Source organism: Propithecus coquereli, unplaced genomic scaffold (genome assembly GCF_000956105.1).
Source record: "Propithecus coquereli isolate 6110/MARCELLA unplaced genomic scaffold, Pcoq_1.0 Scaffold65, whole genome shotgun sequence".
NCBI lineage: Eukaryota > Metazoa > Chordata > Mammalia > Primates > Indriidae > Propithecus > Propithecus coquereli.
The window spans coordinates 274691-291972 of record NW_012152507.1 but is presented as its reverse complement, the minus strand read 5'-3'; the positions used below and the strand labels follow the sequence as shown (position 1 = coordinate 291972).

The window sequence follows — 17282 nt, the reverse complement described above, 5'->3', positions numbered from 1 at the left end:
TGGTTCTGAGGGTTGGGAAAGGGAAGGCAACCAAGTCAACAAAGTGTAAAGGAGGAATAAATAGTAACTTAATCAGTATAGCAAAAATAAGTGAAGACAAAAAGACATAAGGTGAAATCAATAGTAAAAATAAAACAAGATGAAAATAATAAAATCAGCCATTTCAGTTTTTACATTGAAAGTCAAGCTTTTAAAAAATCCAGATATATCTTATTTATAGGAAACTCAAAAACAAAATGAAAAGTCAAGTTCAAAACAAAGGTTTTGTACATCACACAAAATAAAAAAGAAAGCAAGAGCAGGAGTATTAATATGACAGGATTAATTCTGTCCTTTTTTCCTTTTTATATTTTTAATATTTTTAATCTTAAATTCCACTAACGACAAAATTTAGTTATATACTTAGTCACAAAGAAAAGTGGAGGTTTTATAAGGCCACATTCTCTGAGCATTCTTAAATGAAATTTAAAACACCCAAGGATCGATAAAATGTCTTACCTAATTGGATCAAAGAAAAGGGAAGAAAATCAAAATTCAAATAACAGATATCTAGAAGGAATGAAAAAAAGAACACTTCATACCTAAACCTGGCGCAAATGGCTACAGCACTAGTCAGGGGAAATTTATAGACTTAAATGTTTTAATTAGAAGACAATAAAGACAAAAACCAGGAAACTGAGCACTCATCTTAAGGAATTAGTAAAAGAACAACAAAACCTAGGAAGAAGACGGCCACAAAATAGATAAATCCCTTTAAGCCTGATTAAGAAAGGAAAGAGAAGCAAGAATACTCAAAATTAGGAATGAAAAAGGAAGCCTAATCATCAATGTAGATGATATAAAAGAATTATTAGAGAAAAAGGACACCTCTGTGTCAAAAAAAAAAAAAAGAGCTAAAAACTTACATGACATAGATAATTTAAACATAATTACCAAAATCGATCCAAAAGGGAGGAGGGAAACTTGAATAAATCAGTTACCAAAGGGAAATTTGGAAAGAATATAAAAGAATTATTAGAGAAAAAGGACACCTCTGTGTCAAAAAAAAAAAAAAAAGAGCTAAAAACTTAGATGACATAGATAATTTACACATTATTACCAAAATCGATCCAAAAGGGAGGAGGAAAACTTGAATAAATCAGTTACCAAAGGGAAATTTGGAAAGATGATAAAGGAAATATTATTAATAAAGACATCAGGTCCAGAAATTTTCCCAGGTAAGTTCTTTCTAACCTTTGAAAAGAAGAAGTTCCAATGTTATTAAACCTTCCCAAGTGATAGAAAAAGATAAAGAGCTCCGTAGTTCACTTTACGGAGGAAGCATAACCTTAATAGCAAAACTTAACAACCTCACTGATTAATACAAATGCATACATTGTAAAGAAAGGGCTCTATTTTATCTGTACTGTGGGGCTCCCCCCGCTACCCAGCCCTGCTCAGCTGCCAGCCCTTCAGCTGTTAGGGACCACCTATGAGAATAAGGATGCCTGACATTTTGTAGAGAAAAACTTTTTTCCATGTTCTTCTCTGTGAAGTAAATGGCAGGTATTTTCTTTAAGCCAGGCCCAGTAATAGCAAGTAAGCATTAAGGATAGAAAAATGAAGTTGTTTTTTCCTTCTTTATTACCTTTATCTGTACAATGAAAGCAAAGCCCGATCCTTTTACATTAATTTGCTTGATTAATCAAATAAATTCCGAACACCACTCTGGAAATGATCCTGAAACATTCGTCAGTTTTATGAGAGGGTTTCCATTAGGAAATTAATTGAAATTTTTTATTTTATTTATATAAAATGAAATTTCCAATTAAGTTATTTCATATGGCATTTTTTTTTTCCTTTAATTTCATTAGTATTTTTATTTCTTGGCTGACCCAGGCCTGGAGCTTAGGGAAAATGATGGGGCCTCTCTTACACTGCAGTCCTACGAGGGCAGTGCTGCATTCCCCTTGCCATGCACAGCACTCCCCCACTGACACACGGGTGCGTGTGCGCAAATACACACGCACACTCACACGATATTCTTTTGGCCCCTGTGGGGCTCAACCTTATCAGGAAGGGGGACTGTGGGTGTCCAAGAAAAAGCAGATTGTCTAGTTGCTCTGAGACTTTATTTAGAAGTATTAATACAGGAGTGACCTGCTGGGTAAAGACTTTGAGATACTTACAATTCCAAGGCATTACCTCTGCCCCCATTTGGAATGGTGCTTGAACCATTTAACTCTGATACCTTTAACTGATCTCTTGCAAGGTGTTGGGATTTCATTTTTTGAGAGCCATTTGGGTTTTTTTCCTGTTTCTTCTCTCCCAGAGGAAAGAAAATACAAATGCCACTTGTGCCCCTATGCTGCTAAGTGCCGTGCAAACCTGAACCAGCACTTGACTGTCCATTCCGTGAAGCTGGTGAGTACAGACACCGAGGACATTGTCAGCGCCGTCACCTCTGAAGGCAGTGATGGGAAGAAACACCCTTATTATTACAGGTGAGTTGTGGATGGAAAGTGTTACTCTGGGCATCTCAGACTCCTGGCTTCAGCACCCTCTGCCTATCTGCTAGGGAAATACATCATGAGGCCCCTTTTTTCAATCATAGGTGACTGTCATTTTAATATTTTCTTTGCTTAGATTGAACCTTGCAGTTACACAGACTCCTCTCTCGGCTTGGGTGGCTCTGGTAGAATTAATTGAAAGAGAAATGGTCTTGGAGGTGGCTCTCTGGGGTGGAGCTCCAGAGAATGACAAGTCTCTGGGGAGGATTAGCTTTTAGGTCTCTGCAGCTCAGAAGCTCCCACGTGTGAAACTATGTGACTTGCTGCTTCCTAAGAATTCTAGGGGGAAAAAATGAGGAAAAATAAATCTGAGAACCCTGAGGAAATAGCCCAGAAAAGGCATTACATATTTTCCCTCGGTTGTGTGGCCCTTTACTACCTGGATTTTATGTTTTCCTTTCATATTCAGCCATGAATCAATATTGGTCTGGTCACCATAAAACCCCAAGTTTCAGGCTGTCTACCAAATTTTGCCCTAGAGATATGCCACACAGTTAGGCAGAAACTCGCTTTTGCATAAAATGTCTCCTTGGATGGGTGGCCTTTATCAGAAGTTGTCACAGATAGGGCTGCCTCTTGCTCAGAGTGCCATACGACGACATTAATGTGTTCTCATTACTACAAAGGAGGGTTTCCAGAGCCAGAGAGAAGCTCATGTGGTATGAGGTGCTCTCCAAGTTTGTCAGTGGACCAGCACCACTAAATATCTTGGCAACATCGCCCCATATCTCTTTGCTCAAAGGAATCAGTTAGGTGATATGCAGCATCTGGAATCTGTAGTTTTTAATTAACTTTATGATTGTTTAGCATCATCATAGCATATATGTGCTTGTTACATTATACTGGCCTTTAATCTGTTTGGCACAGTGATCACTTCAGAGGCATCGCAGAAAGCAGAAGAACTTTCTAGTGCAAAACCTTTTGGTATAGAGGAAATGTGTGTAAAATTCCAGTTTTATAGAATATGCCACATATAGATGGATAGCCTACGTTTAGAAGCATATATCACTCTTCTCTCTCCCCCTCTCTAATTTCATCCTTTTGTATAGTTGTCACGTGTGTGGGTTTGAGACCGAGCTCAATGTCCAGTTTGTCAGCCACATGTCACTCCACGTGGACAAGGAACAGTGGATGTTTTCCATCTGCTGTACTGCCTGCGACTTCGTCACCATGGAGGAAGCGGAGATAAAGACTCACATTGGCACCAAGCACACAGGTGACCATTTCTGTCGGTCCTTCAAACCCTCCTCTTCCATCCCCTGCACCACAGAGTGCCTGCCACCTGGCAGAAGCATCCTCACCACCATGAGACATTGACATGTCCTTTCATGGAAAGAAGGACTTTCCCAGGAAAAGAACCACATTTCCCTGTAGTCATAATACTGCTGCCTGGCACAGCCTGTGCCTCACTGCTCTGAATGACTTACAAGTTCGAGTGCAGTGAGAGGCACTGAGCTGTTTGCTCGTTCCTCATCCTTGATCCTCTTCCTCATCCCCATACCTAATAGCCATTAAGCTCTTACAATGCCCCAAGCTCATGCCTGTGCACACTGGATCTCATTTAAACCGCACAGCAACCTTGCAAGGTGAATACTATTGTTATCACACTATACAGTATAGGTAGAGAAACTGAGGCTTAACAGAAGTGGGGTATTCCATCCAAGGTCAGCAACTGGGATGCAACTACTGAAATTCAGTCCGGAATTGGTTTCGTTCCAGAGCTTCCTCTCTGCATTGTTGCTGTTCTGACAGCCTTGAGAAACACTTGGCAGACCCTTGAACCTTTCTGTTTTGCTATGTCAGGGCACAGTGCCCCTACCTCTGCAAGCTCTCTTCCCCTCATGAACCTGCAGCCCTAATGTTCTCCATATTGACGCATGGCAACGTGTGTTCAGGAGCAAAGTAAACCAGATCCTCCTAAAACAAACCGATCACTTCTAGGCCATGGCCAAGACTTCACCAGTGCTTACCTTTCATTTAAGCTTCTTGCCATTCTGCTTAGCTTTTTCCATTTGTTGATATTAGCATTTTGACTTCACCATGCAATTATACTCTCACAAGTGATGGTTACAAATGACACCAGCGTGGAGTCATTAAGTGAGAGTGAGGAGCGCTCCCCCTGCATTTTCAGTGCTTACAAATTAAGAGCTGATGTTGCTGACTGCCAGCCCCGAGTGTTGGGTCAGCCTCTCACATCACTGGCCCTTGAAGGATTCAGGAAGGGGAATTTCCCTGACAGTTGTGCTGACGATGTGCACGGCAGAGAAGGATCTCTCTGTACTTCTCTGGCCGCTTTGGCTCAGTGGTGCCAACAGCAATAAAAGCTTGTTTTTGTCAGTAAATTGAGCAGCCATGACTTGGAGGTCTGCAGAGAGCCGTTATGCTGACTGAGAAGGTGCCATTTTTACAGTCAGTTGTCTGTCTGTAACCACATTAGCCTGTGGGCAGCAGGTGAGCTGGGAAACCCACATTGAAAACAAATTAAATTCGCTGTTTCTGGAGTGGCTAATGGAGGAAAAGGCCAGCCTGTATTCCATTTCCACTGGCTTTTCAGATATTCTTTTTTTCTCTTTTCTGTTAAACCCTTTTTCTTCTAACGCTCTTCACTCTAAAGTGTGCCTGAACGCAGCCGAAAACCTTGCTACCTCCCACCCACTCCCTGATCCCATTCTACCATAAAGACACTGTAGAAACTATAATGGCTGGGAAGAACTTATCATCATTTCATTATCTTCAATGCAAACTTCACATTTACAACTAACAAGTGCAAACATACTCACTCCTAATTGCCACAGTGAATATAGCAAAGATCTTGTTTCCTCTGCAGTGACAGGGCTCCTTGTCTAGCTGGGAATATTCTCCTTTGGTAGTACAGAGAGCCAAGAGTGAAATGTATTAGTTTCTTCTTTAATTCAGTAGAAGCCTTTAATGCTGCTGCTATTGAGTAAGATTGAAACCTATTTTATAAGCCAGGACCCCGCAAATGTTTTTTAAGAGAACAGACAGTAAATATTTTAGGTTTTCAGGCCATATAATTTCTGTCACTGCTACTCAACTCTGCCGTTGGAACTTGAAAGTAGTCATAGATGATATGCAAATGAATGGGTGTGTCCATGTTGCAATAAAACTTTATTTACAAAAATAGGAGGTTAGTTTAGGCCCAAGGGCTATAGCTTACTGACCCCTGTTATAAGTTAATGATCTCACAGGGAGCATTTTCTATATTTAGTGCCGTTTTGAGCTATTTGAATTTGACCCAGAATATATCAATCTAAATCTATAAATGAATAAGCTGTAGTGTTGCACAGTTATGATATAAAGCATATATATATAAAGCATATGACATATATGTGTGCTGTGTAGCATATATAGCAATATATATTCCTAAGAATAGGGAGCTTATCTAAGTCACTGCTTTATCCCCACTCCCTAGTGTAAGTGGGGAGTAAATGTTCATTCAGTAAGTGAATACATATGTATACAAGTTCATCTACATGTATTTGTGCATGCTAAATAAGAAAATTGCTCAGACATGGCCCTTACTTGAACCTTAGAATTGTGCTCTCTTATTTCTTTAATCTATGTGGAAGAAGTTACTTTATATGGGGAAAGTACACATTGAATTCTAGATCTGGGTTCTAGACCCCACGTAACATAAATAGCATTGTGAATTTAGGAATTCATATAACTTCCCTGGACATCCATCCATTCCCTGAATTTTTTTTTTTTTGAGACAGAGTCTCACTCTGTTGCCCTGGCTAGAGTGAGTGCCATGGTGTTAGCCTAGCTCACAGCAACCTCAGACTCCTGGGCTCAAGCGATCCTACTGCCTCAGCCTCCCAAGTAGCTGGGATTACAGGCATGCGTCACCATGTCCGGCTAATTTTTTCTATATATTTTTAGTTGTCCAATTAATTTCTTTCTATTTTTAGTAGAGATGGGGTCTCACTCTTGCTCAGGCTGATCTCGAACTCCTGAGCTCAAACAATCTGCCCGCCTCGGCCTCCCAGAGTGCCAGGATTACAGGCGTGAGCCACCGCGCCCGGCCCATTCTCTGAATTTTTATTAATAGATTCACAGGAATATGCCCTACAGGCCTATGATTCTCTAATTCTATGAGACTTGCTCTTTAATTTGATTTACCTGTCTTAGGAAAAGGCACCTATGATTTCAGGACCCGAGGAAATCTGCAGTGCTGTCTCGTTACTAATACTTAAGTGAAGTTGTGATCTACAGGATGAACGGCACACATTTACTTAGTCTCCTACAGAACCCGTGCTTTCTCACACTCCCTTATGAGTTACCATTACCTAGGGCACACTTGTGAAAGGAATACTGAGGGGATCTCTGAAGCACTGTCATCTCTTGAGATATTTCTGCTTAGTGACCTCTTCTCACCCCTTTCTCCCACTTCTCGGCTGCTTATCCCTGCAGGGGGAAAATAGCCCCTCTGGTGCTTGTGACCTCTTCAGTGCAAATTTTGCTGCAATTTTTAAATGTTGCGGTAAGTGACATTGAGGAATCTGAATAGCTGTTTGAAAAATAAAACCATCAATACCTCACCTCACACTGATACCAAAATAAGTTCCAGATGACTTACAGAATCCTGTTAACAAATCAGCCCTAGAAAAGCTTGAAGGAAATAGAACAGAATATTCATCAGATTTACAGAGTGAGGATTTGCAAAAGCTTAAGTGATAAAAGAAATCACAAAAATAAATAAGAGATTTGACACATAAAAATTTCTTCGGTTTGCAAAGGAACAAAAAAAAAAAAGGAAAACCAAAATCACAGTTTGAAAAATGTGTTTATAAAAATGACAAAAGGTTAATATATTTACTACATAGATTATTTATAGAAACAGGTAGGAAAAACTTTAGACCTGTAGTTGAATCATTGGCAAAGGACAAAATGACACGAACAGTCAATTCACAATGAAAGAAATAAAAACTAACCACTTAATATAAGGAAGAACACACAACCGTCACTAGTAGTCAAATTAAAACTCAACAGTGGCTTCTATTTCACCTGCTAAGTCTGGAGAACATTTTCTAGTGTTACCCACTGTCACCAGGATGCTGCTGCTCTCGTGTTGCTGTTGCCCTGTGAAGTAGTAAGACTCTTTGGAAACTAATTAAGCTATATATACCAAGACGCTTAAAAATGTAATGTCTTATGACCCAGTAATCCCACCTCTGGGAATTTATTCACGAGAAAATATTCAAATTGCACAATAATGATTTTAACTTAAAATTTAATTTACGGAAATACTTAGGTAGAATAGGATAAGTCCCCTCCATGCATATAATATTATCATTTACAACTATTAATTCATAAATATTTTCATGAATTTTTTGAGAGACAACAGCCAGGTATCTAAAATAGCATGGGAAAATACAATATGTTAGTTATTGTTACTATTACATTTTATAAGCATTATATGTTTTATAGTAGAGTAATAATAATATATTCTATAATGCTTACTGTGAGCCAGACATTCTTCTTAGTGCTTTACATATAAACTCCCATTGAATTCTCACAGCTACCATATGAGGCAAGTGCTGGTATTAGCCCCATTTTATAGATAAGATAATTAAGGCACAAAGTTAAGTACCCTGTCCAAGGTCATACAGCTCCTAAGTGGGTACAGGTGGGATTCAGACTCAGGTATTCTAAATCTAAAGTCCTTATTTTTAACCACTGTGCAATTAAGGGCAACAATTTAAAAATAGAGATGCTTACATCTTTAAGAATGAAAAGAAGAATACCAAAATGTAATGGTTTTTGTATTTAGGTGTCAAGGTGTTTGGTAAATTTTTTTGGTCTGAATTTCTCAATTTCCATTTTTTTAAATTATGAAATATTTAGAGTTTTTTCTTATTAAATTTCTCTTCAGCTGGTTGTCCTAATGTGTCAGATTGTGTACATCACCTTGGATCTTGGGTATAGTTGGCAAAGGCCTCCTGGCTCACTCTCTACAGACAAGGCAGAAGAAGATGAGGACTGAAAGTCGGGGAGGCTGTTTGGATTAAGATTCCACATTGAGCAAGCTGGGCTCTGTTCCCCTGCTGCATCACAGAGTGCCTGACACAGCACCTTGTATCTTTACAAATGTATTCATTTAGGTAGCTCTGTCTAGTGCCTTAAGCCTGAGGGTACTTGAATCTCTTTTTAAAGATGGTAATTCAGATTAATGCATTTTAATTCCAAAAATGAATTTAAAATGATCACTTGAAACACACCAGTCTTAGAAGATGGATTTACAATATCAGGGATTCAAGGCCCCCACTGGAAATGTTCTGTTTGTCTACAAAATGTGACTAAGCTGGTTAAACATGTAGATAAGGCTCTGAGAATAATGACACTAGTTTCCACATAACTTCCTTGTACCAAGTACAACTTCCTTGTACTCTGTATTCGAAAGGCATATACCATCCCTGCTCATGGTTAGTGACTGAGGTCACATACTGTCTGCCCAGGAACCCAGTTCAGTTCTGATAGGAACAAGATTTTTAAAATTCTGAACTGAAGTAAGAATTGTCTGCCCTGGACCCTGAATACAGTTCTGACAGGAACAGGATTTGAAAACATTGTTAAGTGGGTAAATGTTTCTTCCTTTCTCTTTTTAAAAAAATTTTTTTTAACTGGATAAGTGATATATGTTCACTCTAGAAAATTTTGAAAACAGAATAAAAGTAAACAAACATGATACTGATAATTTTGAGCTGTAGATGTAACCCACCATTACAGTTCTGTTTACTTCTAGACTTTTTATGCCTATGGGTGATTTATTTTTTAATCTCCTAATAAAGGAAGTTAGGTTGTAGAATTTATAATCACTGGCCAGGCATGGTGGCTCACGCCTGTAATCCTAGCACTCTGGCAGGCCGAGGCGGGCGGATCATTTGAGCTCAGGAGTTGGAGACCAGTCTGAGCAAGAGCGAGACCCCATCTCTACCAAAAAATAGAAAGAAATGATCTGGACAACTAAAAATATATGTATAGAAAAAATTAGCCAGGCATGGTGGCACATGCCTGTAGTCCCACCTACTCGGGAGGCTGAGGCAGTAGGATTGCTTGAGCCCAGGAGTTTGAGGTTGCTGTGAGCTAGGCTGATGCCACGGCACTCTAGCCTGGGCAACAGACTGAGACTCTGTCTCAAAAAATATATATATAATCACTAGATTGCTTTATTGATTGATCTGAAGGGAACCGAAAAACAGTCTCCCTATATTTTCTACTCTTAACCTAAAACCATGGAGTCACATTGAATCTGTAAGTCATCATAACAATTCCAGGACTCCTAAACTAGGAACAAAGTATGGCTCTCCACTTATTTGGAGTTTATAATGTACATCTTTAATTTATCACAGTATAACTTCAAGTGATTATACCATTTCATATGTGGCATAAGAACCTCACAAGCCTATACTTACTTTTCTCCCTGCCCGGCCTTTATGCTAGTCTTGTCATATATTTACTTATATATGTGTTCTAAACCCTAAAATACACTTACTTTTGTTTGAACAAAGTTACTTTAATCTCTTAAAGATATTTCCATAATAAGAAAACAAATTACAAATTTACCCATGTGCTTATCATTTCCAGTGCTCTTCATTCTTTTGTGTAGATCCATTTTTACATTTGGTGTCATTTTTCTTCTGCCTGAAGGATTTCTTTGAACATTTCTTGTAATGCAGGTCTGCCAGTGATGAATTCTTTCATCTTTTTGAATGTGAGTGCTTTTTTTTCCTTTTCTTGTCTTTCTTTTCTTTTTTCTTTCTTTCTTTCTTTCTTTTTTTTTTTTTTTTTTGCTTTTGTCTTTGAAATATATTTTCACTGGGTATAGAATCTCAGGTTGACAGTTTTTCATTCAGTACTTTAAAGATATTTCTTCACTGTCTTCTCACGTGCATAGTTTCCAGTGAGAAATCTACTGTCTCTCTCTGCACATAGTGTGTCTTTTTCTTCTGGTACTTTTAGGATTTTTTCTTTATCAATGGTTTTAAGCAATTTGATGATGTTCCTTGGTAAAGGTTTCTTCATGTTTTTTATGCTTAGATGTATGGGTTTATGATTTTCCTCAAATTTGGAAAATTTTTGGCCATTTTAAATATTTTTTTCTGCCCTTCCCACCCCATCAAGGATTCCAGTTAAACTTATATTAAGCTGCCTGAAAGCATTCCACAGTTCACTGATGCTCTTTCCATGTGGGGGATTCTTTTTTGTGTTTCATTTCAGGTAGTCTCTCTAGCTATTATCATCAGGTTTACTAGCCACTCTGCTGGTAAGCCATCAGTGTATTTTTCCATTTCAGACATAAAATGGTAGTTTTCACCTGTAGAAATTTGATTTGGATGGTTTTTATATCTCTCATGTCTCCACTTTGAACATATGGAACACAGTTGTAATAACTGTTTTAATATCCTTGTCTGCAAATTCTAACTACTGGGTCAGTTCTGGGTCCCTTTTGATTGATTATTCTCCCCATTTTGAGTTGTTTCTTGTTTCTTTGCACATCTGATAATCTTTGTTTGGATGCCAGACATTGTGATTTCAACATGTTGAATGCTCAATATTTTATATGCCTGTAAATATTCCTGACCATTGTTCTAGGATGCAGGTAATTACTTGGAAACCTTGATCCTTTGGTGTCTTTTATGATTTGTGAGGCAGATCTAGATAACTAGGGAGTGATTCATCTAGGGTTTACCCACTACTAAGAGACTTTCCTCAGTTTTCTACCAAATGCCCTGTAAATTATGTAATTTTCCATCTGGCTGGTGGAAACAGGCATTGTTTCTAGGCCTCTGTGAGTGCCAGGCACTGTTCTCTAACCTTTCAGGTGGCTTTCTTTCCATCCAACCATGGGTAGTTTCCTCACCCCATGCTTTGATCCATATTTTGCTGAATACTTAAAGGGGACCTCCGCATGTCTGGAGTTCTTTCTCTGTGCTGCTCTCTCCTCTCTGGTACTCTGTCCTGCATAGTCTGGTCAGACCCTCAGCTCTGTCTCCTCCACACGAAGAGTCCAGGAGTCAATCAGACTCCATCTGGTTCCTCCTCCCTGCACTGCAGCCTGGAAGGTCTCTCAGGGCAGGAAGCTGATCAATCAAAGGGCTCACCTCTTTTGTTTCCTGTCTCTCAAGAACCACTCTTTGTCATTGCCTAATGTCCAATGTTGTGAAAACTGTTGATATGTTTTGGAAGGAGGTAGGTGCCCTAGGACTTGGGATCTCAGTGTTTGTGTTGGGGGAGCTGGAGACATAGCCTGTGCTCCCAGAATGGTGATGCTTTCCTGAAACCCGACTCCCCACCCTCAACACCTACTCTAAGAGTTTTCATCTCCTAAGTAACAGGCCTGGGTTATATTTTTATTTTTCAGGGGAAGACAGGAAGACCCCCAGCGAATCAAATAGCCCCTCTTCATCCTCTCTCTCAGCTCTTAGTGATTCAGCCAACAGCAAAGACGATTCAGACAGTTCCCAGAGAAACAAGGGCGGGAACAACCTCCTGGTCATCTCTGTTGTGCCTGGGAGCCAGCCCTCACTGAACAGTGAAGAAAAGCCAGAGAAAGGTAAGAAGGAGGTGGGTGTGGCCTGCTCATCCCTCCCCACTCCGGGATGACCCATTCTTGAGAATAAGCCCTAGAGAGGAGCCATGTCTGAAAATAGATACTAGGCCCAGGATACAGTGTAATATGCATCACCTAAAATTTGCAATTCCTTTTGGCTTGATTTGCATCCAAATATGGGGTAGAAGGATGGGGAGGTTGACTTTGACCCCAAAGCTATATGTTTAGCTCCGTTTAGCTCAGAGCTGCAGGAACAGTGCCTGGAAGGGTAGAGCTGTCAGGTGGTGCAGGGGGCAGGAGGAAGAAGGCCTCAGCTCCACTCCTGCCCTCCTCTGCCCCTCTGGCCCATGCGCCTCTACACCCAGCTTCGGTCCTTGCAGGGTTCGAATGCGTTTTTTGCAACTTTGTCTGCAAGACGAAGAACATGTTTGAGCGCCATCTGCAGATACACCTCATCACCCGGATGTTTGAGTGTGACGTGTGCCACAAGTTCATGAAGACCCCTGAACAGCTGCTGGAGCATAAGAAATGCCACACTGTCCCCACCGGTGGGCTCAAGTAAGGAAAGCAAGTACAGAACCTTTTACTGCGTTGTTATTAAACATCCTTTCCCCCTCCCTACCTAGCCCTTCCCCTGAAGGTTTTGGAGGTCAGTGGAGAGGGAGGGGGAGTTTGGTGTGAAGGGAGTCAGTCAGGAACCTCTGCTGCCTTTAGCTGGGTTGACTTAGACCTGTCCCCGGAGGGGATCAACAGTGTCAACAGGAGAGTCCATTGCACAAATATCCTGGGATTCAGGACAAGGAAGAAGACATGCTGGATCACCCAGTATGCAGGGTAGACTCATCCCACACTGCTTGAGTTTTGTTCAGACTCGATTTTAATGGATTTGAGGGCTCGTGTCCCCAAGTGTAGATCATTTCACTGTCACTGCAGTTCACCATCTCTATTTTTTTGATGACTTGCCATATACCCTTTAAGTAGGCATTATAACTACCCCACTCTCAAAAATTAGACAGTGTGAACAGGCAGGAAGCAACATTTTCATGCAAAGATCACATGCTTCATGTCTTCCTGCAAACATGCTGATGCCTTCCTCCAGAGATCTGGACAACAAGCATTACCATTAACCAGTATCACAAGAAGCCCTCTGGTCGCAAGTGAGACTGTTCAATTCTTATCAAACATACAGTGTGCTTGGCTTGATTATAGGAGCTAAAGGGCACACAAGAATAAAACACCATTTCTACCCTCAGGAAATTTATGTACTAACACTACCAGAATTTAATCTGCCCAGTGATTCTGAAATCAGAGGCCCTGTTCACAAGGCACCTATGGTCTAGTAAAGAGAAAGAAGCACATGTGGTCAGGCACAGAAAGACACACAATTTTCGAGGCATAATTATTCATTTTTAGCTGAAATGATCATGTGGTTTAAAGAATGAAAAATTACATTTTACTTAATACAGGGGGAAAAAATTTTTGTATTAAAATATTTTCATTGTTGAAACTGACAACCAGCCAGAGAGGTGGCATGACTCCCCTGAATGGGTGAGGAAGGGAGAGACCAAAAAGGACCCTGGGCATCGAGTGTTGGGGGCGATGCAGGGTTGGCCCCCCTAGGCTCTGCCTGGTCAGGGACACCCTCCTCAAAAACTTCCCCCAACAGAGAAGTCAGGGAACAATACCTACTGCTGAATTCCATTTTGTTTCACTCTTGGGGGGGGGTGCTTAGGTGGGAGGGGGAGGGGGGCTTTAGAGGGATTGGGGAGGGGGTGATTATAATTCAGGAAAACCAGTAGATGGGAAGTGCCTAGGAAGAGCTTATTTGGGGATTTGATTTGGTTTGTTCCCACTGTCCCTTTATAAATATTTGTGTGCTCTTATTTTAAAAAGAAAAAAAGAACCATGTTTTCCTGTGGTTGGACCAGTGCTCATTGCCCTTCCCAGTAGCCCAGTCACACCCATTAAGGCTGCAGCCTGCCAGTTGTGGCTTTGCCAGTTCGCCTTTCCTCAGGGACCTAAGAAGTCCCGAGCCTCTGAACCCATTGGGGAGAATGCACAGTGAACCCTGATGCTTGTGCTGGTACAGACACTTCCTGTGCGGTGCTAACCGTCCCCTGTGTAATAGTTTATGTTCTAGGATGACCAAGTAGAAGAATACTTTGAAAAAATTGATAATGCCTTCTGGCTATACAGTGAGTCTTCGTTTTGTTTTGTTTTGTTTCCTTTGCTATATCAGAGAATTAATTTGCTTGAGAGAGTGTCTTTAAGATAAATAACGGGAGCACGGAAAACCCTTAGCACTTTGCCTGAGCAGCGAAAGAAAGATTGAGCTGTGGGTCACAGAAATGTCCTTAAAATGAAACAGACTGCCAATGTCTAAATTGCTTTTCTGTGATGGAACTGCTTGTACTCTATATCCTGTTCATAATGCAGATCAAATAAGATTATACTATTATTTTTCTTTTGCCGTAGCTCAGGACAGTGGTGAGTTTCAGACTCCTCTAGGTAAGGCCCAGCTTGGCGTAGGGGTTGTGTGTGCACCTGACCTGGGAATGGGCTTTATATTTCTCTCGTGTGCACTCTTCTGTGAGCTGAGGTTCAAGGGCTAACGGCGAGCTTGGCGCTGAGGAGGCAGTGCACGGTGCACTTGGTTGTATTGGGCTCTGCTGAACACCTCTCCAAACCCTCTGAGGACAGTCCACTCCTGGGCCCTGCCCTGCAGGAGCCAAGCAAGAGTTGAGGCAGCCACTTTTGCATTTGCATTCTTTTTGGAAACAGAGTAAACATGCTACAGTTATCATATAAGCCACCAACTCAAGCCTGGTAGCTTCTAAAAGAGAAGCTCAGCAGATTTTGTTAACACACCCTCGCCACTCCGTGTGGCCCCTCTGGACAGCCAGGATGGCTGGTGGTAGCATAGCCTCACTGCAAAGGATGGAGAAACCAAGCCACAGAGAGCCCAGGCTCTGTCCTAGGGTATCCAGCTACAGCCTGATAAGGTGATGGAGCTGGGATTAACATCTGCCTTTCTCGAATCTACCTAAATTTCTTGTAGAGACCACTCCAGTAATGAATCAGCATGTCCTGAGTGCTTACCATGTGCTGAGTACTCTACCAAACACGGTAGAGAATGCAGAAGAAATGTAAAATATGGTCCTACCCTCTGAGAATTCATGATCCAGTTGGATTATTATTATTTCCATGGCATAATAATGTATTAATAATGTCTTCAAGCTCCAGACAGCAGTTGTCTCCCTTCCTCCTCATCCCTCATTAGCAGATGGGCTGATGGGTGGGCTTCCTTCTTCTCCCATGCCCCTGCCGTAGCCCTCACCTTCCTTTCCTGGTGAAGAGCCAGTGCTTTAGGAGATAATGTTTCACAAGTACATAGATGTGTGTACACACACACTCACACACATACAGAGAGACACACACAGGCCTTCTCATCTTAACAACCCTTTAATAAGCACGATTCTGACCCCTGTGACTTTCTGTTTGCTGGAGGTAGCGCTCCCCTTATAAGCTGTTCTTTAAAACCTCTTAGCCTTTCTGCGTGTGCTTGGTGTGGTGCATGAAAAGTCGATTCTTTGTGTTGCTCCCATCTAGAGGGGAGGTCTGGAGGTTTAGACCTCCATGCTGTCTGGTGGGGAGCGGGGAGGGCTCAAGGGGCCGGGTGGGGGCTGGAGGGGAGCACCAGCTATTTACTCCTCACACTTTCTTGCTCCCCTTCATGAGGGCTGGCACTGCCTGTTCCAGCCAGGAGATCCTGCATAGGGTGAGCAGCCCTCACCAAAGCTGCTCGTCAGTGGGGACTGCTCTATCAGCAGCAGAAGCCAAGGAGGGCCATTCCATCCCTGAGAGGCGGCCGGGCTGGGCTGGGCTGGGCAGGCCAGGCCTCAGACGCTGGAGGGTGGTGTGAGGGAAGACCGGGGAGGAGGGGAGAAGCGTGGCTGCCGCCGAACCCTTCTGGCTGAACCTTCCTTGCGTTGCTTCCCCCGGCAGGTGCCCATTCTGCATTTATTCCACCAACCGCCCCGCTGCCATGGAGTGCCACCTCAAGACCCACTACAAGATGGAGTACAAGTGCCGGATCTGCCAGACGGTGAAGGCCAACCAGCTGGAGCTGGAGACGCACACCCGGGAGCACCGCCTGGGCAACCACTACAAGTGCGACCAGTGCGGCTACCTGTCTAAGACCGCCAACAAGCTCATCGAGCACGTGCGCGTCCACACCGGGGAGCGGCCCTTCCACTGTGATCAGTGCAGCTACAGCTGCAAGCGCAAGGACAATCTCAACCTGCACAAGAAGCTGAAGCACGCCCCACGCCAGACCTTCAGCTGCGAAGAGTGCCTGTTCAAGACCACACACCCTTTCGTCTTCAGCCGCCACATCAAGAAGCACCAGAGCGGGGACTGCCCCGAGGAGGACAAGAAGGGCTCGTGTCCAGCCCCCAAGGAACCGGCCAGCCCTGGGGCCCCACTTCTGGTCGTTGGGAGCTCCCGGAATCTCTTGTCGCCCCTGTCGGTCATGTCCGCCTCCCAGGCTCTGCAGACCGTGGCCTTGTCAGCCGCCCACGGCAGTGGCTCAGAGCCCAACCTGGCACTCAAGGCTTTGGCCTTCAACGGCTCCCCTTTGCGCTTTGACAAGTACCGGAACTCGGATTTTGCCCATCTCATTCCCTTGACAATGTTATACCCCAAGAACCACTTGGATCTCACATTCCACCCTCCCCGACCTCAGACTGCGCCCCCCAGTATCCCCTCGCCGAAACACTCCTTCCTCGCCTATCTCGGACTAAGAGAAAGAGCAGAGACTGTCTGAGGGCAGCCATGTTCTGTACCAAAAACAAAGAGACAAAGACAAAAAAAAAAAAAACCTACAAAACTTAAACACAACCCCAGCAGGTGTATTTTGCTGCAAAACCTACAGACCCCTGTGGGTCTGAACCACGTGTACTGTATATCTTTAGTAAGGAATAGAGAATTGGCTCTGTGTGTATACCTATTGCATTGACCTGAAAGCTGCTTTATCCAGTCTTCAGAGAGGTGACCTACTGCATACTTCTACCTTCAGAGGCATGCTCCCCCAGCCACCCACTCCTACTCTCAGTCCTTCTCCGTACTTTTCTCTGAAAGGAATTTTGTCTTGTTAAACC

General features: G+C 42.5%; 1 protein-coding gene across 3 annotated transcripts in view; it reads left to right on the top strand.

Moving 5' to 3' along the window:
- Positions 1-16985, top strand: part of ZNF827 (zinc finger protein 827) — a 160625-nt gene extending 143640 nt beyond the window's left edge. For 2 of the 3 annotated variants that reach the window (XM_012660030.1, XM_012660032.1), the window contains 6 exons: positions 2312-2483; positions 3599-3765; positions 11935-12126; positions 12504-12681; positions 14599-14631; positions 16129-16985. In XM_012660030.1, coding sequence (XP_012515484.1) covers positions 2312-2483; positions 3599-3765; positions 11935-12126; positions 12504-12681; positions 14599-14614 — 725 coding nt within the window. In that variant the 3' untranslated portion in view covers positions 14615-14631; positions 16129-16985. Of the gene's footprint in view, positions 1-2311; positions 2484-3598; positions 3766-11934; positions 12127-12503; positions 12691-14598; positions 14632-16128 lie in introns of all 3 variants that reach the window. The other variant, XM_012660031.1, reaches the window with a different exon arrangement.
- Positions 16986-17282: the final 297 nt, after the last annotated feature.